Source organism: Falco punctatus, assembly GCF_963210335.1.
Source record: "Falco punctatus genome assembly, chromosome: 6".
In the NCBI taxonomy this organism is placed as follows: domain Eukaryota; kingdom Metazoa; phylum Chordata; class Aves; order Falconiformes; family Falconidae; genus Falco; species Falco punctatus.
Genome location: NC_137585.1, coordinates 24,802,104 through 24,824,500, shown reverse-complemented (window position 1 = coordinate 24,824,500; position 22,397 = coordinate 24,802,104). Strand labels below are relative to the sequence as shown.

At 41.5% G+C, this 22,397-nt stretch overlaps 1 protein-coding gene across 2 annotated transcripts in view; it reads right to left on the bottom strand.

Moving 5' to 3' along the window:
• NINJ2 (ninjurin 2) overlaps positions 1 to 22,397 on the bottom strand; it is a 74,970-nt gene that overhangs the window by 27,636 nt on the left and 24,937 nt on the right. The window contains exon 1 of one of the 2 annotated variants that reach the window (XM_080393545.1): positions 9,878 to 22,387. The exons of the other annotated variant lie outside the window; for it this stretch is intronic. Coding sequence (XP_080249671.1) covers positions 9,878 to 9,937 — 60 coding nt within the window. The 5' untranslated portion in view covers positions 9,938 to 22,387. Of the gene's footprint in view, positions 1 to 9,877; positions 22,388 to 22,397 lie in introns of those variants that run through there. 2 annotated transcript variants of the gene reach the window in all.

The following is a 22,397-nucleotide window of genomic DNA, read 5'->3' as shown; positions in this document are numbered from 1 at the left end:
ACATCTTCCTTTGGCGAACAGACTTCAGCACACAAAATCCATCTGGCTGCTGTGCTGCAGCTAAGCCTGCCCTGCCAAACCGTAGGTTACAAACATCTACAGAGATATCTGCGTATCTGGAAGTAACACAAAAACACAGCAGCCATAGACATGGCCACTATCTAAGTCAAATTCTGAACCAAAACAATCCTCTGCTTGCTTTACTTTTCTATACCAAAGCCATCTGAAGCAATGCATGAATAGGTTAACCTTTTGAGAACAGATTAGAAAGGGATTGATTCTTGGTATATGCTAGAACAGCTTGAGCAGTAGCTGGTTTTGTCCAGTAAATATCCAACTCTTTCCAGGGTTTATCTGTTACAACCTCAATTACATGCTCTAGTAATCATCATTGAATTTCTTGTAGTATAGTTAAGATTAGAGAAAACCTGCATCTCAACCAACAGTTATATATAATCAATAATTACATAGTATGTTACTAACTGCTTTCAGCTCTTCCTCTGTTTTCCAAGATCAAGAAAGGTCAATATTTTATGCAGAAAATCTCAGTTCTCCATGCAACAGTCTCATAAAATGTGAACTCTTCCATTTTATTGATCAGTGTATTGTAAGTATGAAGTGTTTGTTCAAGATACCTTCCTACAGAGTATGGAATTTGCTAAGACCACACACTCAGTGGGTTTTACAGCACTAGGATTACAGTTGTGATAGCCAATGCTTTGACACTGAAATCTTAACTAGAGGATGTCCAAAGCTGAGTATGTGAGTCCCTGCAGCCTGAGATGAAGAGACAAGCTTTTCAGCAGAAAGTTGTAACTGATCCAGATCTTGTGTGGCTCTGATCCAGAGGAGAGTGCGTAATATGCCCTGATTACTTGGTTACATTCAGTTTATTTTGTTCTGATCTGGAAGGATGGTGCTAAGTGTTTCAAAATTGTCTGGGAAAGAAAAGTCAAAGGGAAAAAAATATATATTAAGTTGAGAGAAAATGTTTTAACTAATCCAACAATATTTTAAATGTTTTGTAACATGAAATACCAGGACAATCAAATCCAAAACAAAGATCTATTTCAAAATGAAAAGATGAAATGTTTCTGAAACATTTAGGTAGAAAACTTTCAAAAATTTTAGTGCTGTCAACACAGTTCTGAAAAGATTTATTAGAACTGTCTTTTTCTGCAATGGAAAATTATTCCATATCAAGATTTTTTTTTTACTAGAACTTATAGATAAGCTGTTATATTGCTCCAAGTAAATGTTAACAATGCTTGTTCAATATTTCATTATCAGCTCTTTCAGGACACTGAGCTGCCTGGGAAAAAACCCCACCAAACAACAAAACAAAACCAATCCCAAAACAATAACCAAAACTTTCTTGTGAAATTTGCGTATGTCACAGCTGTCAAACTGGCAATAGCAACACCGGCATAAATTTGGAAATATGGACATTTTTTGTTTCAAGAATATTCATCATTCCAAAGAAGACTATAAAATCATTCCAGACTAGATTGTCAAACCTGGAGAGAGGAAGAAATGGCTGCCTATTATGACTTGCTTTGTAACAAACCCAGGTTGTGCATATGTGTAGCCCCACCTGACCATGTTAATCTTCAATGATTTACAGTTCATAACCAAAAAAGAAAATGGAGAATCACTGTTTAAATAGCAGCTGCTCAGGAGAATATTCATTAATTTAGATCACAACTCAACAATGTGGTTCAGAAAACATAGTTCAGCAGTTGGAAACACACTAGAAATGGTTTAAATATTTCTGTTTTTTCATCTTGGCAAATATATCCATAGAAAAAAACCCTATTGGCTAATTGCGTAGAGACATTGAATGCATGCCACTGGTGAATAATAGCATATATAGTGGACACCAATTCCAAAAGAAATTTTAATCAGTGCTCAGCTATCAATTTATACTCTGGCAAAAGCTGAAGTGGTTAGTATCTTATATTTTGTGGTCAAATGATGTCAGTCTCTGTGGACCAGCTGGGTCTACAGGATGAAGAATTAAGGGCTTGCTATCAAAAATATGCTCTCTGAATAATCAGTTCACTGGAATGTTAGCAAAATCACTGTAGCTTTTCCAGCTACAGCTAGGGTAAGAGATGGCTACTACTGCTAACAGATCATAAGTGCTTTTAAAACTGCATTTAATCCCTTGGAATACATCTAGAAATGGAGAGGAAAACAGAGAAGGCACTTCTTACATCAGCTATAAATTTGACAGTTAAATGAAGAAGCAGCCCCATTTGGACTACCTAGTGTTTCTGGACAGTTGGCAAGTCTGTACTTTCTGGAATATATCCTTGAACTGAGAAATCACTGCATTGTGGAAATGACATCTCCATATGTAAGAAATTATTGTAGCTACCTGGAAAATGCACAGAAAGGACCTTCCTGGCAATTCTTTTCCTTTGGGAATCCAGGATCCCACAGAAAGAAAGACCACAATGAAATCTAATAGTAGCATCCAATACAAATGGTTTTCATTCTATTCACTTTTTTCTATTCCAAAGACACCACCCGCCCCCCAAACAGTTTCTGCTACCGCAGCATGGGGCTATGCAATGTGCATGTCTTGCAGATGTACCTGAAAGTCCCTGAGTAATAAAGTAGACTCTGCCCCACGACCATTTTCCCCCCATCACCCCTACATACCACAATCATCTTTAGAACGAGTTTTCAGTCAAGGTGCTATTGTGTCTTGACACTGAGGAAACAGAAAGAGTAGACCTTTCCAGTGTGAATGCACTGAAGATGTCCCAGCTGAAATGATTTAACTATCTACCTTCAGAATCCCTTCATCACAGTCAATAGGAAGAGAGTCATGTGGTTCCCTGTGAAACCTCTCATGATGGGGACATGGTTGAATATGCCTAATTTGCCTAATGTCTGACCCCAGGCCTGCCCCAACTGGTGCTGTGCTCCTGTGCACATGCTGCATTCTGCCACTGCCTCCAGGGTTCTCATAGCCTCCTCTTACATCTCTGCCACGTTTTCTTGAAAGCTTTGATTTAGTACAGCAAGTTATCTTGTGTGCTTTTAATCCTTTTTTCCTTCCCCCTCCCTTAAGAAAGGAATTCTGCACTTACAAAGGGATTACCAAGTCTTGGTAGCATTAAAGGAGTGAACAAAGTGAAAGTCTGGGGAAAAAAGTCAAGGCTATTGATGCAACTGAATCAAAGTTGGCATAAAATTTCATAATTCAAACCTGCTATCAAATCCAGTTCAGGTTCAAAGGAATCGGGAAAATAAAAAAAATTTATAGAGCACTGAAGTAAAAGTTAATCACATATTTTTTAATAGTATATGATCAGAAGAAATGTCTTAAGCTAAGATGATGTATCATCCCGTGATGCCAGCCATTCAGAAACACTATCAAACTCCACTCATAAGGGACTAGACTAACATCCAGTAGGTGTGGTGGACTGAACCTTGTAAATTATCTTCCTTCTACTATAAGGGTAGCTTTATTGGGATTGACAAATGAGTAATTGAGATCTACTTTGGAAATAAAAAATGAACTATTTTTTTTTTCTTTCTTAAGTAAGATGCAGAAACCATTTTCTTTTCATCTCTGTTCACAATAGAGAGTGTCTCAAGATCTTTGGGAAAACCTACATGAACTGAAAAGCAAGGGTACCTGTTAGGTACTCCAGTGAAAGTCCAAGACAAGACTTCAAATGAGTTCAGAAAGGCTTTGTAAGTGTCAGCTTCACATGTCTCTGGAGTACTTCTTGCTTTGTGTCATACACAAGTCATAGGAGGGAATGGATAATTTCAAGCTAAAGCTCCCTCAGTGACAACAAATAGAGTCAAAGGGTGAATCTGCTTTGTACCACAGGAGAGGAGTCCCTCTTTCATAGAGTGGAGGTTGGTGTTTGAAGAGTTCCAGATGTCCTCCAGATATAGGTTGAGGTACTGAATGTAAATCATGCCTTTCTTTCCAGCCTCTGTCGGTTTGGCTGCAGATGCAAATGTCCTTGCTATTTCACACCTCAGATATTTAGAAACATTTCTCACACTTGAGAAATTTTAAATCAGCAATTCAAGAACCTAAAAGAAGAAAGGTTAATACCCATGTTGTTCTTAATTAGCAAGCCACAGTTATTGTGTGTAACTAAATCAGAGCCTGGAGTGTGAATTTTGCAGGAGTTATAAAGTGATGATTAATCCCTAAATGAAGATGCCTCCCCTGTTCTTTAAACTCAGGGATTGTTCTCCCTGTTAACAGAGGAAAGGACTTTGCTAAATTATGTCTGATGAATCTTACTGGCAAATATGCTGGCTGGTAAAGACAAAAGCTGTTGTGTTATTAATGCATCAAAATTAATTATGCTAGTATAACTGGTTACCTTTGGCACAAGTACAGAGCTTGAGGGACCAGACATAGTGCTGCCCTATTTGTTACCATGGTAGATGATTATGAAAGGAGTACAGATCTGGACTTGCATAACTCAAAAGCAGTTCTGAGCAGATAGTAAATTTCCAGGTTAGGAGTAAAAAAAAATACTGCTTTCTCAAAAGCTGTCATTTAGGACTCAGAAGGAATCTAAGCAACTCACAGGGGGAAAAAATACAGTGTAAAGAACTATGATCAATGTTGTACTGACTCATGGGTTCTCACAAACCACTCTGGAAAATGTACTTGATGTACACTTAATCTGGTACAAGGCAGTAAGAACGGTTTAGGTGTGACACCTATTTTTACCTCAGACTTCTCTGGCCGTATCTTCCATAGTTGGGGCTGAATGTACAAGCAAAATGGTGAGCAGCTTCTGTGAGACTGCAATAAACTATTTGATCTGAATAAGATGGTATAACTACTTGCTGCTTTAGGTAGCTGCTTTCCTTGAAATTGGAGTTTGGTCAAACTAAGCAGTAAGCTCAGGAACTGTGATTGCTTGTAAGTACTGCTTCAAACTTGAGCAGGGTAAACAAGTAACATCTGAGATACGGAGATAGTTTTCTACTTCCCGAGAATGAAAAGCACCTATTTTGATAATCTCATCAATGCAAGGCTGCAGAAACTTCATCAGGAAATGGCAGGCAACAGTGAGCATCTTTGATACATAAGAATATTAGCAAAACATTCAGTAAGGTTTTGTGTCTCCTGACTACAAAGAAGCTTTTTCAAAATTATCTGCAGACCTGAATGCAGTCCAGTAGTTGAAGCACATTTAAAGTGTGCCAAACAGTGTGTTCTTCGTGTGTGCCAGATGTAAGCAAGCAGTGATTTATGCGTGCAAATGCCTCTGTGCATACGTGCATATTAGCTCAGCTGCAATTTAGCACGAGCACTTTTGAAAACTTGAATTCTGAGCTGCACTTCCCCCATTATTTGTTCTTTCATATTAGAACAGGCTCTGATCCTGAAAAGATAGAGTGGAAGTTGCAAGAAGCTGAGGAGATAAAAGTTTTAGCTCAGTAACAAATGGAGGTGAGTGCTAGTGAGTCATCTGCTAAGTCTGAGGGCAGATGGCTGGACGAGAAATTCCAAACCATTCTTTTAATGCTACAAAAATCTCTCTAAATCTCTGACTGTAACTATGGGGTTGTTCAAAACCAGAATCTGTAAAGATGAGAATAGTTCACTTTCTCAGAACTTAGCTTCCAAATACAGCTGTTAAGACCAATTTGTAAACCTTTAACCTGTGTCCAATGATAGCAGTTACACATCTCTGTGCAGAAACTGAGTGATGAAAGGGACAAATGCACATGCATCTGTAGGGAGGTGAAGACATTCCACTGGGGGTGGAGTTGAAGATTCTTTAAGGATTCTGACAAGGTGCCCTCTGGGTCCAGGGCAAGCAAAACTGGATGGAGAAAATGGACTTGAATTCTGCAGTGACTCATGATGCTTAGTGTGCTTCTGTATGTTTTAGCCTAGTGATAGATGCTGTTTCAAACCACAGGGAAGACATGTGGGTATATCTGATAGTGAGTAAAGCATTGTGCAGCTCTTAGTGGCTGTGATGCCTTGCCATCATGGTATGTTCAACCCATAAAAGCTATTCCAGTTGTGTGTCATCAGTTCTAATTGCCCCTCTTCATTCTTTTGTGGTATTGCATGGCACAGCTCTAAGAGGCCAGAATTATTCTCTGTTCTGCATTTGTACCCGAATACAGCTTCTGAATTACACCAGTTATTCTGCTAATCCCCTTCCTGATTTGACCAAATTATGTTAGAAACTGGCTATGGTCAGTATACGAAAAAGTGAAGCTATCAGCAAGACAGTGTCTTCCGCATAACTCTGAGGGTTACACCTTGTAGCTATGGTGATCTAATAAGAGTCCAGAGTAAATGCTCTTACTACGAGCCTTGTGCTCTCTTGTACTCTTGCTTTCATAAGATTCTGTTCTGAGCCAATTCAGCTCATTAAGCCAAGATAAATTAAAAAAAAAAAAAAAAAAAAAAGAAAGAAAGAAAAATAGACTATTTTCTCCAGCTTTAATGAGCAGAATTGTTTGTGAGAAGGGTTTGGCAAATGCCAGTGCAAGGGCAAGGTGGGATGTGTCTCTGGGAGCAGCAGATAAGGAGGAGCAAAGGGTCGTAGGCTGAAAAGGCTTAGGGCCTCCCTCTTTTGGGAGCAGCAGGCTATTAGATCATCCTGATATCTAATCTTTCTGGTTGTTAGTCATTGTCTTAGACTGGGGGAGTCATGACAAAACTTTTGTTGCTATTGTTGTTACCCTTATGACACAGAGGAAACATGACTTATTTCACATAATTTCCTTCATGTAAACAATGAGTAGGAATTCTGTGTGTTTGGGACACAATGACTTCTCAACAGCTTTTGCTGTCTGATGAGAGTGCTGGGCTGGGAAATAAGGGTGATGTTGACTCTGGAAATGTCTACAAAGAGCAAGATGTAATCCTCATATGAAATATACACTGAGAGACCCTGAGGAAAGGAACCACTTATCTCAATATATGTTGTCCTCTTAAGGTCACTTAGGTAAGGTCAGTGTAGCAACATTTGATGATATACTTGTGCCAAAAACTCATTAGCAATCCAATTAAGCCACACAAGTGGTTAATCATGCAGTAGAAGCTGTATCTCCACTGGAAGTTTTGCCACTGTAACACCACAAGCATCAACTTCACAGTATGATATACGAAGTATAGGCTGAGGCTCATATGTGGCACAGACTGATGCAGCATCCTGGGTTTTGTGAAAGGTAGCCGCACTGTGGAATGGTTCCCCCAGAGACGGGCTAACAGTGCAAAGTATGGGTCTGGATCCAAAACTTTTAGCAGTTCACAAGTGGCCCGCCCCAGTCTCTTATTTCTAGTCCCTAACTCTTCATATGCTTGTACATGGTTATACATATTTTTAAAGTCCCAGACTGGTCTCAGAAAACGTACAGGAGCGTGCCAAGCAGGAATTGCTAGCATAGTATTTAGAATTTCACATCAGAGTCAAGTAGTTGTGCACGAACTCACCTAGTACTTTGTGTATTTTCACAGTGTAATCTTTGGTTACCTGATTTGTGTACAGGTGCTCAAATTGTGTATGTGGAATGTCAGCAGCTGATTTACTGAAAACATTAAAAAATAGGTTACTATGTCTATGCAAGTTCACTATGAAGAATGCTCCTAAGCTTGCCTGTACATGTTAACTCTTTTCTTTCTGTACCCTCTAACACTCTGTACACAATAACCTATCTTCTACATCAGTGAATCAGTGGCAACATCTACAGAGCATCAGTTTCATTTACCCCTCCTCAAGGAGCTCTTTCACCATTTGCTGAAGCCTTCTTGTGACCCTTAGATGAAAGACACTTCATCTGTGTAAAATATTATTATTATTGTTGTTAGTCTAGTGTTTTCAGTGGGTTTCACTGGAACCTGATGTCCTGCCAAAAGTAACACCCTGGGAATCTTTCAACAACTGTTCCTGGGTGTTCTGTAGATTACTGCTGTTTTCTCATACACTGTCCCTGAGAACTGCATTCTCAGATTAGAAAAAAATGTCAGTCCTCTTCCCTCTGTGAAAAGAACTGCTGTTCGGTCTCTATATTAAAAGATTAAGCTAGTACTTTTTTTCTGGTGACTTACTAATCCGGCTGTGTTTTGTTTTCTCATTAACCCCTTTGGAAAACAAGTTCAAAAAGTTAAATAAGATGGATGTGAATGATCTTGTAGCATTATGCAAACACTTTGCATAGCTGAGACTGGCCAGTTAAAGGAAGACTGCTGGAAAATTGGGCCCAGACATTCAGTCAGCAACTTTCAACCCTGCAGAGACAAAGAACCTTTAAGAGCTAACTTTATAATGAGGAGCTATAGTGCAGCATGGCAGAAATTAAAGGGAGGCCCAAATCCCCTTAGTGACAATTGTGTTTTTCAGAGATCTCCTGAGCAGACATTGCTTTGGGAGACCTTTGGGAAGGGGTGTAGCAAATGAGGCCTCCCTAGGAGACTGTGTTGGGGAAGCAAATGCCTCTGGGCCAGAACAGAAATGGAAGGAGATTAAAGCAGAATAACCATTTCTCTGACAACTGAATGCCCAAATTCTGCAAATGTAGTCTTCTTCTGAAACACATTCGCATTCAGCCACTGAACATGCAAGTTTCTGGAGCTGGAAACAAATTTTTGCAGGAACAGACGTTTCTTATGATTCCTTTGTCACTGTGTCTGGTGTTTATCCTGTAGTTTCTCATTTCAAGGTGACCAAGGGACAAAAGATGTGGGAACCGCTAATGCAGAACAAATGACCTGGATTTCAAGTGAGGTTCAGACATGTTTTGTACTGGCGCTGGATTCTTATAAGGAGTAGCCAAAAAGCTGTGTCCAAATGAACTCCTGAATGTTTGAGGAGGATGGAAGAGTTAGGGAGAAGGAGGGGGAAAAAACCCTGGACCACGTGGGGCAGACTAGGCACTGGATGCCTGTGTTTGAGGCAGCATGGTGGCTGTGATGGTCATTAATTGGCATGAGCTCAGAGAAGCAGATCATATTAGCTCTCAGTTTTAGGTGTATGTTGAAACAGTTATACATACCTAGCATTAAGTGATGGAGGAGCTTATTCTTCTAGTTTATTCACTTTTGATCACACTTTTCCTTTTCTGGTTTCTGCCTCCTCCAGCAGACCTCACTGTCATTGGAAAAGCTCAGCTTTATTGTCAATGTGTTGTGCAGTAGCCCTGTGGAGGGGTTTTGTGGTGCTTTTCTGTGCAGTCACTACAGTCTTTTTCTGAAAAAACACAACCAAATGCCAGTCTTCCCCTTTTTTCTTATTCACAGTTTCTCATATCTTGTTTGGGCACCCTGATATTCTGATGCTGCTGATGATATGACCAGAGAAGATGGGCAAAAGAAACTTCTTTCCACTTATTAATATGTTCATCATCACCACTGACTCTTATTCTATATTTATCCCTACTTGAGAAGAAGATAAACATTTAGTGACATTGTTACAATTGTTCTCCTCAGTTCTTGACCCTGGCACCAAATATTCTTGTTTTCATTGGGTCTTTTGAAAATGTCTTACCTTGTAATCTACCTTCTGAAAATATACTGCCTCAAAGGATACCTCTTCAGTCTTCCACTTTGAAGGCCTTCATTCAGCTACACCCACTACATTTGAATGCAGCTGTGAAGACTTTCCTCTCCTTCCCTGCCCTCCCTACCTTAATTTCATACATCCTTCTAACACCTTGGCTGCTGCAGTATTTGAGTACAGAATGTGAATTTCCCTTTGCTCACAGGTATCAACATGTTAGCGTTGATTGTGTACGTAATACAGGTGCCTTGGGCAAAAGGCAGACTGAATGCTGCTTGGTAACAGATACAATATTCCCACAGTTTTGGGCCCACAGGATATTATCTATAGCATAACCAAGAGGAGTCACAGAGTCCTACCTGCCCTTCACAATGCACCAAGCGGAGAAGGCAGCCTTCAAAGGATATAGATCTTTCCATACAAAGATTGTGATCAGTAAATAGCACTGTTCTCTTAGCCTGTGTATTTTGCTGGTCCTAAAACAAACGTCCCACAAGTGTTGCTCTCATTTCTGCTGAATCAGCCTTACAATTATGCCTACTAAGCAGATGATAACAAATGAAGAAGTACTTTGTCATGTGCCATGTGTATGGAAATGGCTGATACAGCTGGAGGAGTCAGTCGTCTAGGCACTGTCCCTTATTTCTCAGAGAGGTCAAGAATAGTGCTAGAGATTGTGTCTTCTGATTGAAGGATAGCCACCGAGAACAGTATCATTTCAGACTGCTCCAGCCAGAGCTGCACCAGTATATACCCTCAATGTACTTCATAAACAGATTTATCAAGTCCATGGACATACGTGGTTAATTGTACAAGGCTTATGGTAAAGCTCAGTGCTACTTGCTTTTGCATAATTCCTTTGAGGTTTGGTTGGCTGAACTTTACTTTTCATAAGTCATCTCATCATACGTAAAATAAAAAAATGGGAGGAATATAAAAATTATGTTAGGCACAGCAATAACAGACAGACTAGGCTCCTAGCTGAGAAACAAATTCTCGTCAGATAGGAAAAAACAGGGAGGGGAACAAAGGAAGAAAAAAATTGCTTTTGGATCAGAATGGAGAGGAATGTATTGTTATCACTTGCAGCCACAAAGTGATGCATCTTTTTATTTTTTAGCTAGCTGTTGGCGGCTACAGAGACACCTTTCCCTGCAGCTGGCCAAGCATCTGAGTCAGTTGCTCCCACAGGAGAGATAATGTCCCTGTTTGTATATTGTGCGAGTGAGGCAAGAGGAAGCCTTTAAAGCGACCCTGCCCCACTCTGGCTGTAAACACCTGAGTTCACCACCATGCTGGCCCTCATCCGAACCCTGAGCCTGTTCCCCCACCTGGGAATCTGTAAAAGAACTGCCATTTTGCCATGGCCCAAAAAAGTGAATACTGTAAAACTGACCGACTCCAATAACTCAGGGATATGCCTGGAGGCTTGTGGCTGAAGGTAGCACAGAGGGGGTTGGAAATAAAACAGTGGGCTGCTCAGCTCAACTTCGCTAACCAAAAGCTAACCTAATTAGTAGCCACCAAGACCTGTTGCCATCTGCTCTTGAGCTGCCTGTCTAAACCTGGTCCTGAGTTCAAATCTCTGTGTAAAGATACAGATCAACCGTGGGCCTGCAACGCTGTCAACATCAGAGATAGCTTTAGTTATCTCTTTCTTTTCATGGTCTCAGCAGAATTATTATTATTAGTATTATTAGATCAGCTCAGATGTGAAACGTATCTCTTGCTATACTTAGTTGCTCAGGCTAGGATGAAGTGGGGAGTTCCATCTTCTCTGGTTTCTTGGAATGGAGACCTCCAGGACTCTCAGTTCTCTGTATCTGTTCTCCCCCTTTTGCTTACTAACATTCATAACCTGTTTTGTGGATCACACTTCACTGGAGCTCTCTTCTGGGGCTGCACTCCTGGTTTGTTTTTTTTTTTCCTCTCCTTCATTATTTGCTTCCTATACTGAAGTAGTTGGGTTTTGGTGTGTTTGTTTTGTGGGTTGTTGTTTTTTTTTTCTTTTTCTGGCATGATGAAGATACTGGCTCCTCTGCGCATGTGTTAGTTTTTTTATTTTGGTAGGCCCCTATCTCTTTTCCCCAAGATCTGTATAGCTGCACCTGGATAGGAGTAGTCTTCTCCCTCAAACTCTGTTGCATCCTGGCTCCTCATCTGAGAAGGAGGGGAGAGGGGCTTTTATTGTGCTGGTGGACTTTGCCATCCCTGTCTGAATCTGAATAGGCCAGCATTATTTCACAAGTGCTAAATCCACTCACAATGGTTTTAAATGGTTGAGCTGCTGAGCCAGCTGAACAGCAAACACCAGAGGGGAAACCACATTTCGTGAGCGTTTCAGATTCCTTCAGACTGTACGTGGAGCCATTAAGAGCAAAGCAAAAGCCCTTTGACACAACTCCCTTCGGCAACTTTTTCACAGCTGCATGCCAAAAATGGGGGCTGGCTAAGGAGCTGGTCCAGAATCAGCTCCCAAGAATCTAGCACATGAAGATGGAGTTCAGATCTGTTTCTGTTAAAAGAAAACAGCAGCATATTATATTTTCTTGTAGCATATTAATCCTTTGCTGGATGTCTCTCTGATCAGTGTGGATTGCCAGTCAAGGTATCACTATGGACAAAAGATGAAAATAACCCACGTTTATATTACGAAGGAATATTTTTTTATTGTATTTGTGTTTGTATCTGTTTTCCTTATTCTTCACATCTAAGTTAAGAAGAACCCAGATTGTGTATCTCATGGTCTTCTGATCATCCCAGAAAAACTAGATCTTCAGCTAACATGACCAGCCAAGATCCAAGTATGCAAACAATTATCCCATTGCAATAAGATGGATGAAGGCCTATCTAAATGAGCTGCTATTTCTGTCTCTGTCCAGACTTGTGAAGTCAGGGGACTTAATTCTTCCTTAGAAGATTTAATTGCATATTCCCTAAATAAGTTCTTTCACAGTGTTCTGGATTAGTTTAGACACTTTAGTAATGGAGGGTTCCTAGCCCAGACAGTCTTGATAGAGTGATTGAGCAGTTACACTGAGGCAGCAATAATAATTGAGAGTGGTGATGAAGATGAACCTCCCCCCTCCAGTGCTTCAGCTCCAGTCAGCAAAAAATGTGTGACCACAACCTGAAATCACACAGGGATGTGCATGAACATTTAATATTGAATCACCTAAGAAAAGGTGCAAACTTAAAGTAGAATAGTTGCATCAAGAACCTGTATGGTCATTCTGAGTCAGAATTTATGTTTAATATAATTTAGTTTGTTTTGCTTCGGCTCTGGGGTTTGCTTCCTATACCAACATGGCTGAGCATGACTCTAGCTCCATCAAGAAAGAGGTGCAAACACAGCTATGTGCCTGAACTTTGGAAAGTGTGTCAAAATTTGTTTCCAGTTGATGCTGAAGTACATTCGGCAGGGAAGTAACTGTGTATCATCTCTTACTGACAGCTTCAGTTAATGTTCTTCTCTACATTGTGTGAAGTAACAGAGTGATTTCTGATGACTAAATAAAACAATCTTTCACAATTTCTTCAAAAAAATAGTGGAGATTAAGCATTTAGTCAGTGAGAAGCAGAGATGAAACCACAGAACACACTGCTGCTCCATGGCAATCCACCCATCCAAACACAGATGCTCAGTCTTTCATTCCTGCTTCTGTCACTCACTTTCTACTTGTGTGCATCTTTGAGTGCATCAGTGATCATTTAACCATCTCTGCCTTGACTTAGTATCTGTAAAATAGGTAGGAAAACACCTCTTGCTCCATGTGGGGATTGTGAAATTAAATTCACTGATATTTATACAATGCTTGGAGAACTAGGGACAGCAGAACTTTGTTCTCACACAAGTCCTGTCAGAGTACAGAGTATTGTTGTGTTGTTATTTTCTGAAGAAACATTCCTTCAGCAAAACAGGTTACAGAAGAATGATTGGTTGCTCTTTGGCTCTTGTTAGCTTGGTAGGAGCAGTTATTTTTCTCACATAACTAAAGTCTGTGGTGAATTTGGGACTTTTTTTTTTTTTAATTCCCAAAAATATTATTTGGAGTTGTGTGAGTGCAAAAATAGAACTGCTGAAAATATGCATAAATATCCACAAAAATTAAAACCCTAAATTAAAAAAAAAAAGAGCCTGAACAATCCACATATCGGTACCTCACCTCATTTGCTTGTTCTCATTTCTCTAAACCTCCTGACAGGATTCCCCCAGAATTTCCAGCACTCGATGAACCTTGACCAAGCAGCTTCGTGAGAAATTTCTTCCTCAAGGGTTATTTTGAATAGAAAGTTTTAAGATCCTGAGTATAATGGTTTTCACAGCTGTAATTAGAGAGTCACACATCTGATTCATATAATTTGACAAGGAATTATAACTCGCCTGGTTCAAAGGAGTATGTCAAGGTGTATGGTAACTTGCAGCTTCTGCACATGGGCTTTTCCATCATTCTGGTGTCCAATTCAAATGTTTCTGTTATGTGTTTACATACCTGGGGCAGTCTAGATTACAGTAGCGGAGCTCATTTCTTGTATTGCCTTTTCTCAGAGAGAGTTTTATAAACATTTGACTCATAAGCCAGGGATGGGGAAATGGCAGTCAAAATGCTCATGCACCCCTTTGTACTTGGAGAAGCTCATAATTCTGTGTGCTGTTATTGCATGCATGGAGCATCGCCCTTTTTTGGTTCTCAGAAGAGAAACAACAAATTAACTCATATTTTTCAGGAAAGACTAAGAAATGGTGACTTGAGCTGAAAGCTTCCATTTTAGTGGTTAAATGAGTGGAGGTGCTATACCTGTTTGATAGCTGAGGGTGAGCAGAAAAGCAGGTGCATGGTTCAGTCCTCAGGCATGGGCTGGAATGAAGCTGAGGGAGGCAACTTTTTGGCAAAAGACACAAAAATCCGTTTAGCCATGGTTTAATGGGTACTTCACATTGCAGAGGACTCCCACTCACAAAGATGCCTCAGTGTGAAGTTTTGCTGTTGGCCAGCCAGGAGAACTGTGTGTTGCCACCACCATAATCAGGTTTATAATTACTCACTAAGTAAAACCCACTCCTTGTGCACTCAGATCTGCAAGATGCAGGTGTGGTGAGATGTATCTGTATCTCAATGTGTAAAAGAAGTATCTGGTGAGAGATGGTACCCCTAAAGGTTGTAGCTGAGGAGAAGATGGTGGAATGAGGGGATAGGGGTCCCACTGGTGGTGGATATGCAGGTGTTGTGAGCAGGACAGGCCAAGCTGGCGGTGCAGCATGGGGGCGGCAGGAGGGTTGTCTTGGGATGGTTTCGTGTGGCTGCTGGCTGACCTTGTCCTCTGAACGGAGTGTAGCCACACTGACTTGCTACCACTCTCAGTGGGGCGTGGGGCCCCTACCGTGGAAGGCCCTGAGTGTCCCTTCAGCTTCTGGCGCTGCACAGGCACCATCTTGTTATCTCAGATCCTGCGGCACTTAACCCTCTTCCCCACCCCTGCAGGGAGACTGTGCCTCCTGGGCCTTGCTCCCTCTCTGCTCTTCCTGCTTCAGTCGTATGAGCTTTATAAAGTAGGCACAGAAATCTGTTATTATTAATAAACTTCTGTAGCTGCCAGCCTCTGGGGTCCTCTCCCCTTACCTCAAGAGAGGTGGCAGCACCCCCCAACTCAAGTGACTCCTGCCCTCCCAATCTCCTCTTCAAAAGTGTCTGGGCTTCCTCAGGTAACTTTTATACAGCCCATTTCCCCTCCCTTGCAACTTTGAGCGTTTCTAGCTGTGACCAGAGCTCTGGCTCCTCTGTGGTTATTGGACATGGAGGCAAGGTGCTGTGCACTCTGGTCTTCAATGAACCAGCCCTACAAGGCAGTGGGGGAAAATGTCCTGTTATTTACTGTTATGGCAGCCCCAGGTCTGAGTGAAACTCCTATGTCTGGTGCCACATGGCCTCTCATGCAGCCCAGGGAGGTCTGGGCATGCCTCATCCCTGTGAGGCCAAAGAGGTGGCACCACTCATACAGCAGCTTCGCCCTCAGCAGGCCCAAGGCCTGAATGATCTGCAGTCAGTGTCCTCTGGCAGCACGGCCTCTTTTCTGTAGTTTATAGGACTTGGTGGGCAACTTTTTAGATATATCTGAGGAAATGACTGTTCTAACAGCACATCATTGCCTTTTTTTTCTGCTGCAGGGTTGTCTTAATCCTACCTTAACCCTGAACCCAGTAGAAGAATCCCATATAACAGCAGTCCCTTGTATTCTTCTGTGGGAGGACTCTTTTGGGAGGAAACTATTGTTTCAGTGAGAGCGGATTCACTGCCCAATGGGTCAGTCCAGCTAACCGACTATATGATATACTCTCTATCAATAGCCCCTTTCTCCTCTTTCCCTTCTTTACCTTCACATGCAGGGTTTCGCCATGGACATGGCCTATCCAGTACACAGCATGGTGCCAGGCTTGCTCTCTCCGAAAGACATTGATACTTTTCTTTCACCATCCCTCAACAAGGTGGGATATGAGGGAGCAGACCATCCTCTGGTGTGATGCGTCTGAGTTCTGTGGGATAACTCCAAGGATATATGTGACTCCATATGTGCCTCATTTTCCCCCAAATACCCTAAAACCTGTGGTCCAGTTCCTCAAGATGAAAAATATCATCCCCACTTTTGGGAAGGGCATAAGTGAATGTTCACCTGAAGTGGGAAGGCTGGCCGTGTCCAGGTAGAGCAGGCAGGAGGAATGTATAGGGGAGAGAAAAAACACTACATCTGACTATAGAACAAAGGACCAATCAGTACTGTCTGTAAGGAAAAGTCTCCTTTTCAACATGTTGTGATCACACTTGTCTGTCTTCTAGTGTGTGTTACTGGTTCCTGGGACCAGCACAGGTAATGCTATCAGACTTGCAGGTCCCTGTGGCTGGGGGAGAAGAGCATAGGATCATTCTTGCTCCTAAGCATCATATCCTGGTTCACACCTGCCTTTTAACTAACTATGGCATAGTGAATCTCTTGCCTAAGCCTCTAGCTAGCCCTGCGAAGGCTTTACTCTCAGGTAGCAGTCCAAAATCTTGCAGTCTGAGTGCCATCTGCTAATGAGAACAATCATCGCTACTGTTTGGGCCTTCCCTGCTTCTTCCACTGGCTAGACCCAGGCTTGGACCTTCATCTAACTCATCTGAAGTGAGGGGTAGCTGCCACTGAAACGAGAGATCCTGCTGCCTCTGCATGCTCTCATGGCCACACAATCTTAGACATTGGCAGTTGTATGATTCACTGCAGGACAGCAAACCAGAACACTAACCCTGCCAAAAAGTGGTTAGTTTCCTCCGAGTTTAGCTCTCTCAACTAGCTTTACCAGGGTCAAATGAATGCCACACATGGTGTAGTGCACCTCTGGGAATGAGGAGTGAGATCCTGTTTGAGGGGCTGTAGTAACAGGGTTACTTTAGTTAAAAATACAGTGAGACAAGTTCCTTAAACTCTGGATGGCTGAGTTGCACACACCATACAGGCATGTCACAGGAGTAGCTCTTTTGTAAGCGCTTGAGATTTTCTTTCCAAAAGGCTTTCTCTCTCTCAATGCAGACTGTCAATATCCTGGCCAAATTACAGAACCCAAGCAACGCTACTGAAGTCCGCTGGGGCAAGGACACTGCCCCATGGTTGGTGATATCAGACTGACACTGTTCTAGGAAATCACTGAAGGAGCGTAAAGGTTCTACAGCACTGGAAAACACAAAGTGGCTGTTGCTGCAGAAGCCAGCAAATAAAAAAAAAACAAACCCACAAAAAAACCAAGAACCTGTAAGCACATCACAGCCTCAAGGCACACATTAAAGCCACAAAAAAACACAAACTCCAAAGTCTATCCCAGTTGTTAACACACTTCTTGCATCCCCTCATTAAGCCTAGACTGAAGGTGGGATGTGGGAGATGGGATTTACAGTGGTAAGTGGGACTTTCCATTTGTTTTGTGGGTATTTCAGAAAAGTCCGCACTGTCATGCCTATAGCTAGCTCTATTTATCTGCCTGTCTAAAATCTTCCTGCTGTAGATCTGGTAAAAAACTGAGCACTGGAAGTAAACTATCCAATTATTTTAAATCTTTTTTCCTTGCAAGTTGCTTGTAAACCTGTCTTTATTTCTGCAGATGTATTTTGCATGCAAAGTATTCACCAGTTTCTGCCAAAAATTTTCAGAGTAGGGTCTGCTTTCCAGAATGATTATTTTATCTGTTTACTCTTTTTACTTTTGATGTATGAATGATTCCCTAAATGGTGAGGTATTATTTTTGCTTCTCATCCCAGAGGACTGTAAATTTTTTTATCCAAAGACTAAGAAACTACAAAAAGAAAGACGCAACATACAATATATAGCCTCTTTTGCAATACAAATATGGATGACATTCATCTGGTGCATGTCCCTTAAACACCCATTTATACAGAACATAACACCCATGCATGAATAAGAAAATATAAAACTACAAACCTAATAAAACTCTGGAGCCATTTCGTGTCAGGCCCAATCTTTGCTCTGTTCTGGAATATTCATCTCGGGCTCTGACAGACTTAGCCATAGCAATAATGTGTGAGTGTTACTGATTTCAGCCGCCCTCTGACTTTCCCCTGGTTACTGCTGCCATGGTGGGAGTGGTGGAACGGATGTTGTCTCAGTCTCTCCCATTCAAAGTCCGGTACGTTAGCTTAAATCACCGATGAAACGGGGTTGTGTTAAGATGCCAGATCATGAACTGCAGCAGCTGAGGTACACAGCTAAACAGATTTTATAGGTCTTTTGCTACTGAAAAGAACTGTCCTGTATGGCTCCCTCCTCCTCTCTCCCCCCCCTGCAAATCTCTATGGAAGGGTTGGAGGAGAGAGTCGGGGGAATAATAGCATAAAGAAGTGCAGATAAATCAGCCAGAGTGTGACTGTCAAAGCCATACTTCTTTTCTAATTTATAAAGCTTTATTTCCTGAAGTTAAAAGAAATTGGTGATGGGATCTTGTTGGGTTGTTTTATTTGTTTCTATCCCAAATGTGTTTTTCTGATCCCAGCTATCTCAGGAAGCACTCTGTTATATCTCATCAGGTTACTGGTCTGCCTGCCTGGTTTCTTTTTAATGGCAGATGCTTAACAGGGGAAGATGAAAGTTTCACTTTGAAGCCACAAATAAAGATGTCTGGGAAGAAAAATGCATAATTCAAATGAATTGACATTGAAGTTTAATTTTTTATAGGTAAATTAATCTTTTTAATTAAAAGATTTAAATCCAAGTTTTATCTTTTGTCTTAGCACTTGGATGGCTGGCATAGATCTGGTGAGGCTGCTATACAGCCTTGTGGCTTGCTTTTTCACTTCAGCACAATTTCCTTTCTACATCTTTCTGTGCATAGTTTGAGGTTTTGTTGGTCTTCCTAGAAGTCACAACTGGAAAACAAACTTCTTTGAAACACACATAAAAGAGAATTTTTGTGAGGGAGAAAGTGGATTAACGGGAGATACTTCTTACTGTTAAAAAGGAGTCCTAGGTCTCACTTAGAGACAATTGGTGTATAACCTCCCTAATGCACGGTATCACTCCTAGTCTGGTCAGCAATTGTGCCGTTGCCTGTAGGGAACTGAAAAGCATATTTATTTTTATCCTGCTATTGGCTTATGGGATTTAAAAGTACCTTTTTTAGCTTGCCTAACTGTAAATATTGTTACTGGACCTCCCGACCTCTTCTCAATGTTTGCTCCAACATTTGACCTTCTAACTTGGTCCAGGAGATGGCAAATTTCACAGGCTGATGACAAGCTGGCTGAGGGAGTGTCTCCTGTTATGAAGACTTTCAATTTTGCTAAGTGAGCTCCTGTTCTCATGTTTTAGAATAAGCAAAAAAGTTGGGGACTGATCAGTTCTCTTTAGAGCCTTCTTAAATCTTGATTGCCTCTTCTAGCTCTCTCCTATGCTAGGCCAGAGAATCACATTGTTTTCATTCTGTTGTTACTTGTTTAGGGTGGCCATGCACATGTTGTATAAGAAATGCCAGCAGGTACTGTGCAAGTGCTTTGGGCACAGGACCCTCCTCCTATACATAAAAATTCCTATTTCTGTATTGTATCATAGTTAACTCTCATGACTGCTCCTGCTAGTCCACCCAGGAGCTTTCTGAGGAGGTGTGAGTCATGCGTTACCACCCCAGAGTGTGCAGTGCACATTCCCACAAGCTCTTCATAAACCCACAGCTGGAAACTTCCAAGATGACACCTGCTCTGCATTCAGTGCTCAGAGCAGGGACTCAAAAGAGGCTTTTAAATGTACTTTCAACTGAAAGACTTCTTTTTTTTCTCCACCACTAATCACTCCTCCCACCACCTCACACTAGTCAAGTCACGTCATTGCCAGGACCCTCTGCTTGCCTCAGCTATGTGTTGCAAATCCCAATTTAGGATCCTGATGATTATGCCAATCTGTTGCAAATGGCTGATTTAGATTGCTTAAAGAATCACCATCAAAGCTATTAGCGAAACTGGTTTTAATACGGTGTTGTAAAAATGCAACTTAACAAAGTTCACTGGCAAGGTTCACTCTATTACTGTACGGCACAATCATTTGAACAGTGATTCAAAACTACCAAGGCACAAATCAAAGTTACCAAGGCACAAATCAAAGTTACCATACTACAAGGTTATGCATGATATCAATTGCTTACCAAAGATCTGTTGTTGGTAAAAGGTGTCTCTGCCTCAAGAAGCAACCTTGAGAAGCATCTCAGCTCAAGGGGAGATTAGCACCATGCAGCCAGGCTGCTTAGCCAGGAGAGCTCAAAGAAGGCTCATTTAGGCTGTCACATTTATGGAATAAAGTGGTTGGCTCGTAGTCAAACTGCATACAATGGTAAAGGTACGCATGAGACACCTTGTACCCACAACTTTCTTTGTTCCTTGATAAATGAGTCTTGGAAAAGTCACCCGCTATTCATGTGTTAATTGCATGATCGGTGTTCCAAGCCCATATGCATCAATGCTTTCTGTGTCAGTCTGCTCCTTTGTGAGTTTTCAGAGAACTGATTGAATCTAGAGGAGTTCATAGCCTGTTTATGGCTTAGGCCTTTACCTCCTTTGCAGCCTGAACCAAACTACTATTAGTTTGGTTAAGGGATTGAGTACATCCATCACATTATGTGGTCATATGTAATGCTTTTTCCCTCCCCTGCTAGTGCTGTGTATTTCCTGGTCATAAGCATGCAGGAATTGGTGTGCATTCACCTATATTTTGTGCTGTCTAGTGGCTTCATGAAATCCCTGTAAGGTGTCACAAAGAAAATCTCTGTTCAGTAGCAAGATTTTTCTTGTGGCAACCTGTGTAGACATGGATAGAAACACTCCACATCTTCCTGCTCTAAAAATAGATAGGTAGGCTCTTTTCAGTTTTGTAACTCAAGGAATCTTTGACTTTCTGGGCTTATTTATTTGACTATCATAAAGATTGAAGATGCTGAGAACCACTTTTGGGTCTTCACTTAACCTCAAGATGGGTTGAAAGAGAAAAATTTAAACCCCGGATTTTTCAGAAGTTTATGAGCATTTAATTGGTGAAGCTGATTTTTTCATCTATGAAACCTGGGCTTCAAATCCACAATAGATCTGAAACTTTCTATTGTGTGGAATGATTTAGTATTCAAGGAGTTAATGTGACTTTTTATTTAGCATAATTTTCTTGTCCCCTGTTTCTGGCTTACTGATTCTGTATTTTTCTCCTTATTATCTAGCTCTAGGAAAGCCTAACCTCTCTATTCCCCAGTCCTAAATAGAGTGCATTTTCACCAGCTGTCACAGCTACCTGTGCCACGTCTCTTATCTGAGCATAATTGTTCCTAGGTCTTCAAAAACTGCTCTGTACCTCATTTCTCAGTGGAGATACATTCTGCAGGATCGCAGTGCCTGAGTCCTCCTTTCTAGTTAAGCATAATTGTACTGATTATTTCCAAGGGCACAAATCTTTCCATTTCAGTTTCTTTGACGTGGGCCAAAGAAACAAATATTGAACCCCCAGGTAGACTTCCCCACTTTCAAGTCTAAGGATGGTTAAGATCATCACAGACAGAAAAATCAGCTACAAAATTTGGACCCTGCTGCCAGCCTGCTCAGGGCTGGAAGCTGTGCCCTGGCCAACATTTCATGTTCTTCCCTTCTCCAGAGTTGTCTTAAGTGTGGATCTGGACTTGAACTTCTGAAGTTTGATGGCTGTTTGTGATCTGGGCTTTTGATTCCATTTCATGTCTAATAGTTTCTTTTTCCAAACCCTTGGGCAGTTGCCCTTGCCTAGAACACACGCTGAGCACAAGAAACAACCTTCTTAAAAAAACACAAACAGTCAGAAGTGGAACACAGAGAACTGAAAGAGCTTCACCAAGAAGTTTTGTTTCCCTATAAACTCTACATAGGAAACTCTGGCCTCTGTGCTCCCTCAGCATTTGCTGTATTTATTTCTTTTCCTCCTCTCCAGATTGGGAGCACTTTGTGCCAAACAGAGAAAGGCTTTGTGAGATGAGGAACAGCTCAGATTTTTGCAGCTTGTAAAGTATGTGCTGCCTCCTTCTGAAAGCTGAAGGCTAACTTCTGCCCCTGCCGCCTCTCCTTCCCCCAAAAAGCAGCTCTTTTTAGTAATACCTCTTCTCTTACCCTCACTCTTTTGGAAAAAGGCTCATAACAGCTCCTGGCAGAACAGTGCAGAGATCCTGCCATTAACTTTTCTTCAAAGGAGAGCAGAGGAAAAAAGCATCACTGAGTTTTCAAGGGAAATTAGCTGCCAAAACTGAGGAGTGAATGACAGGAGCGGTGGATTTTTTCCCCAAAACTGGGGATCTTCCCTCCCGCTTCTCCCTCCCACGGGTATTTCCCCAAGATGGACTCA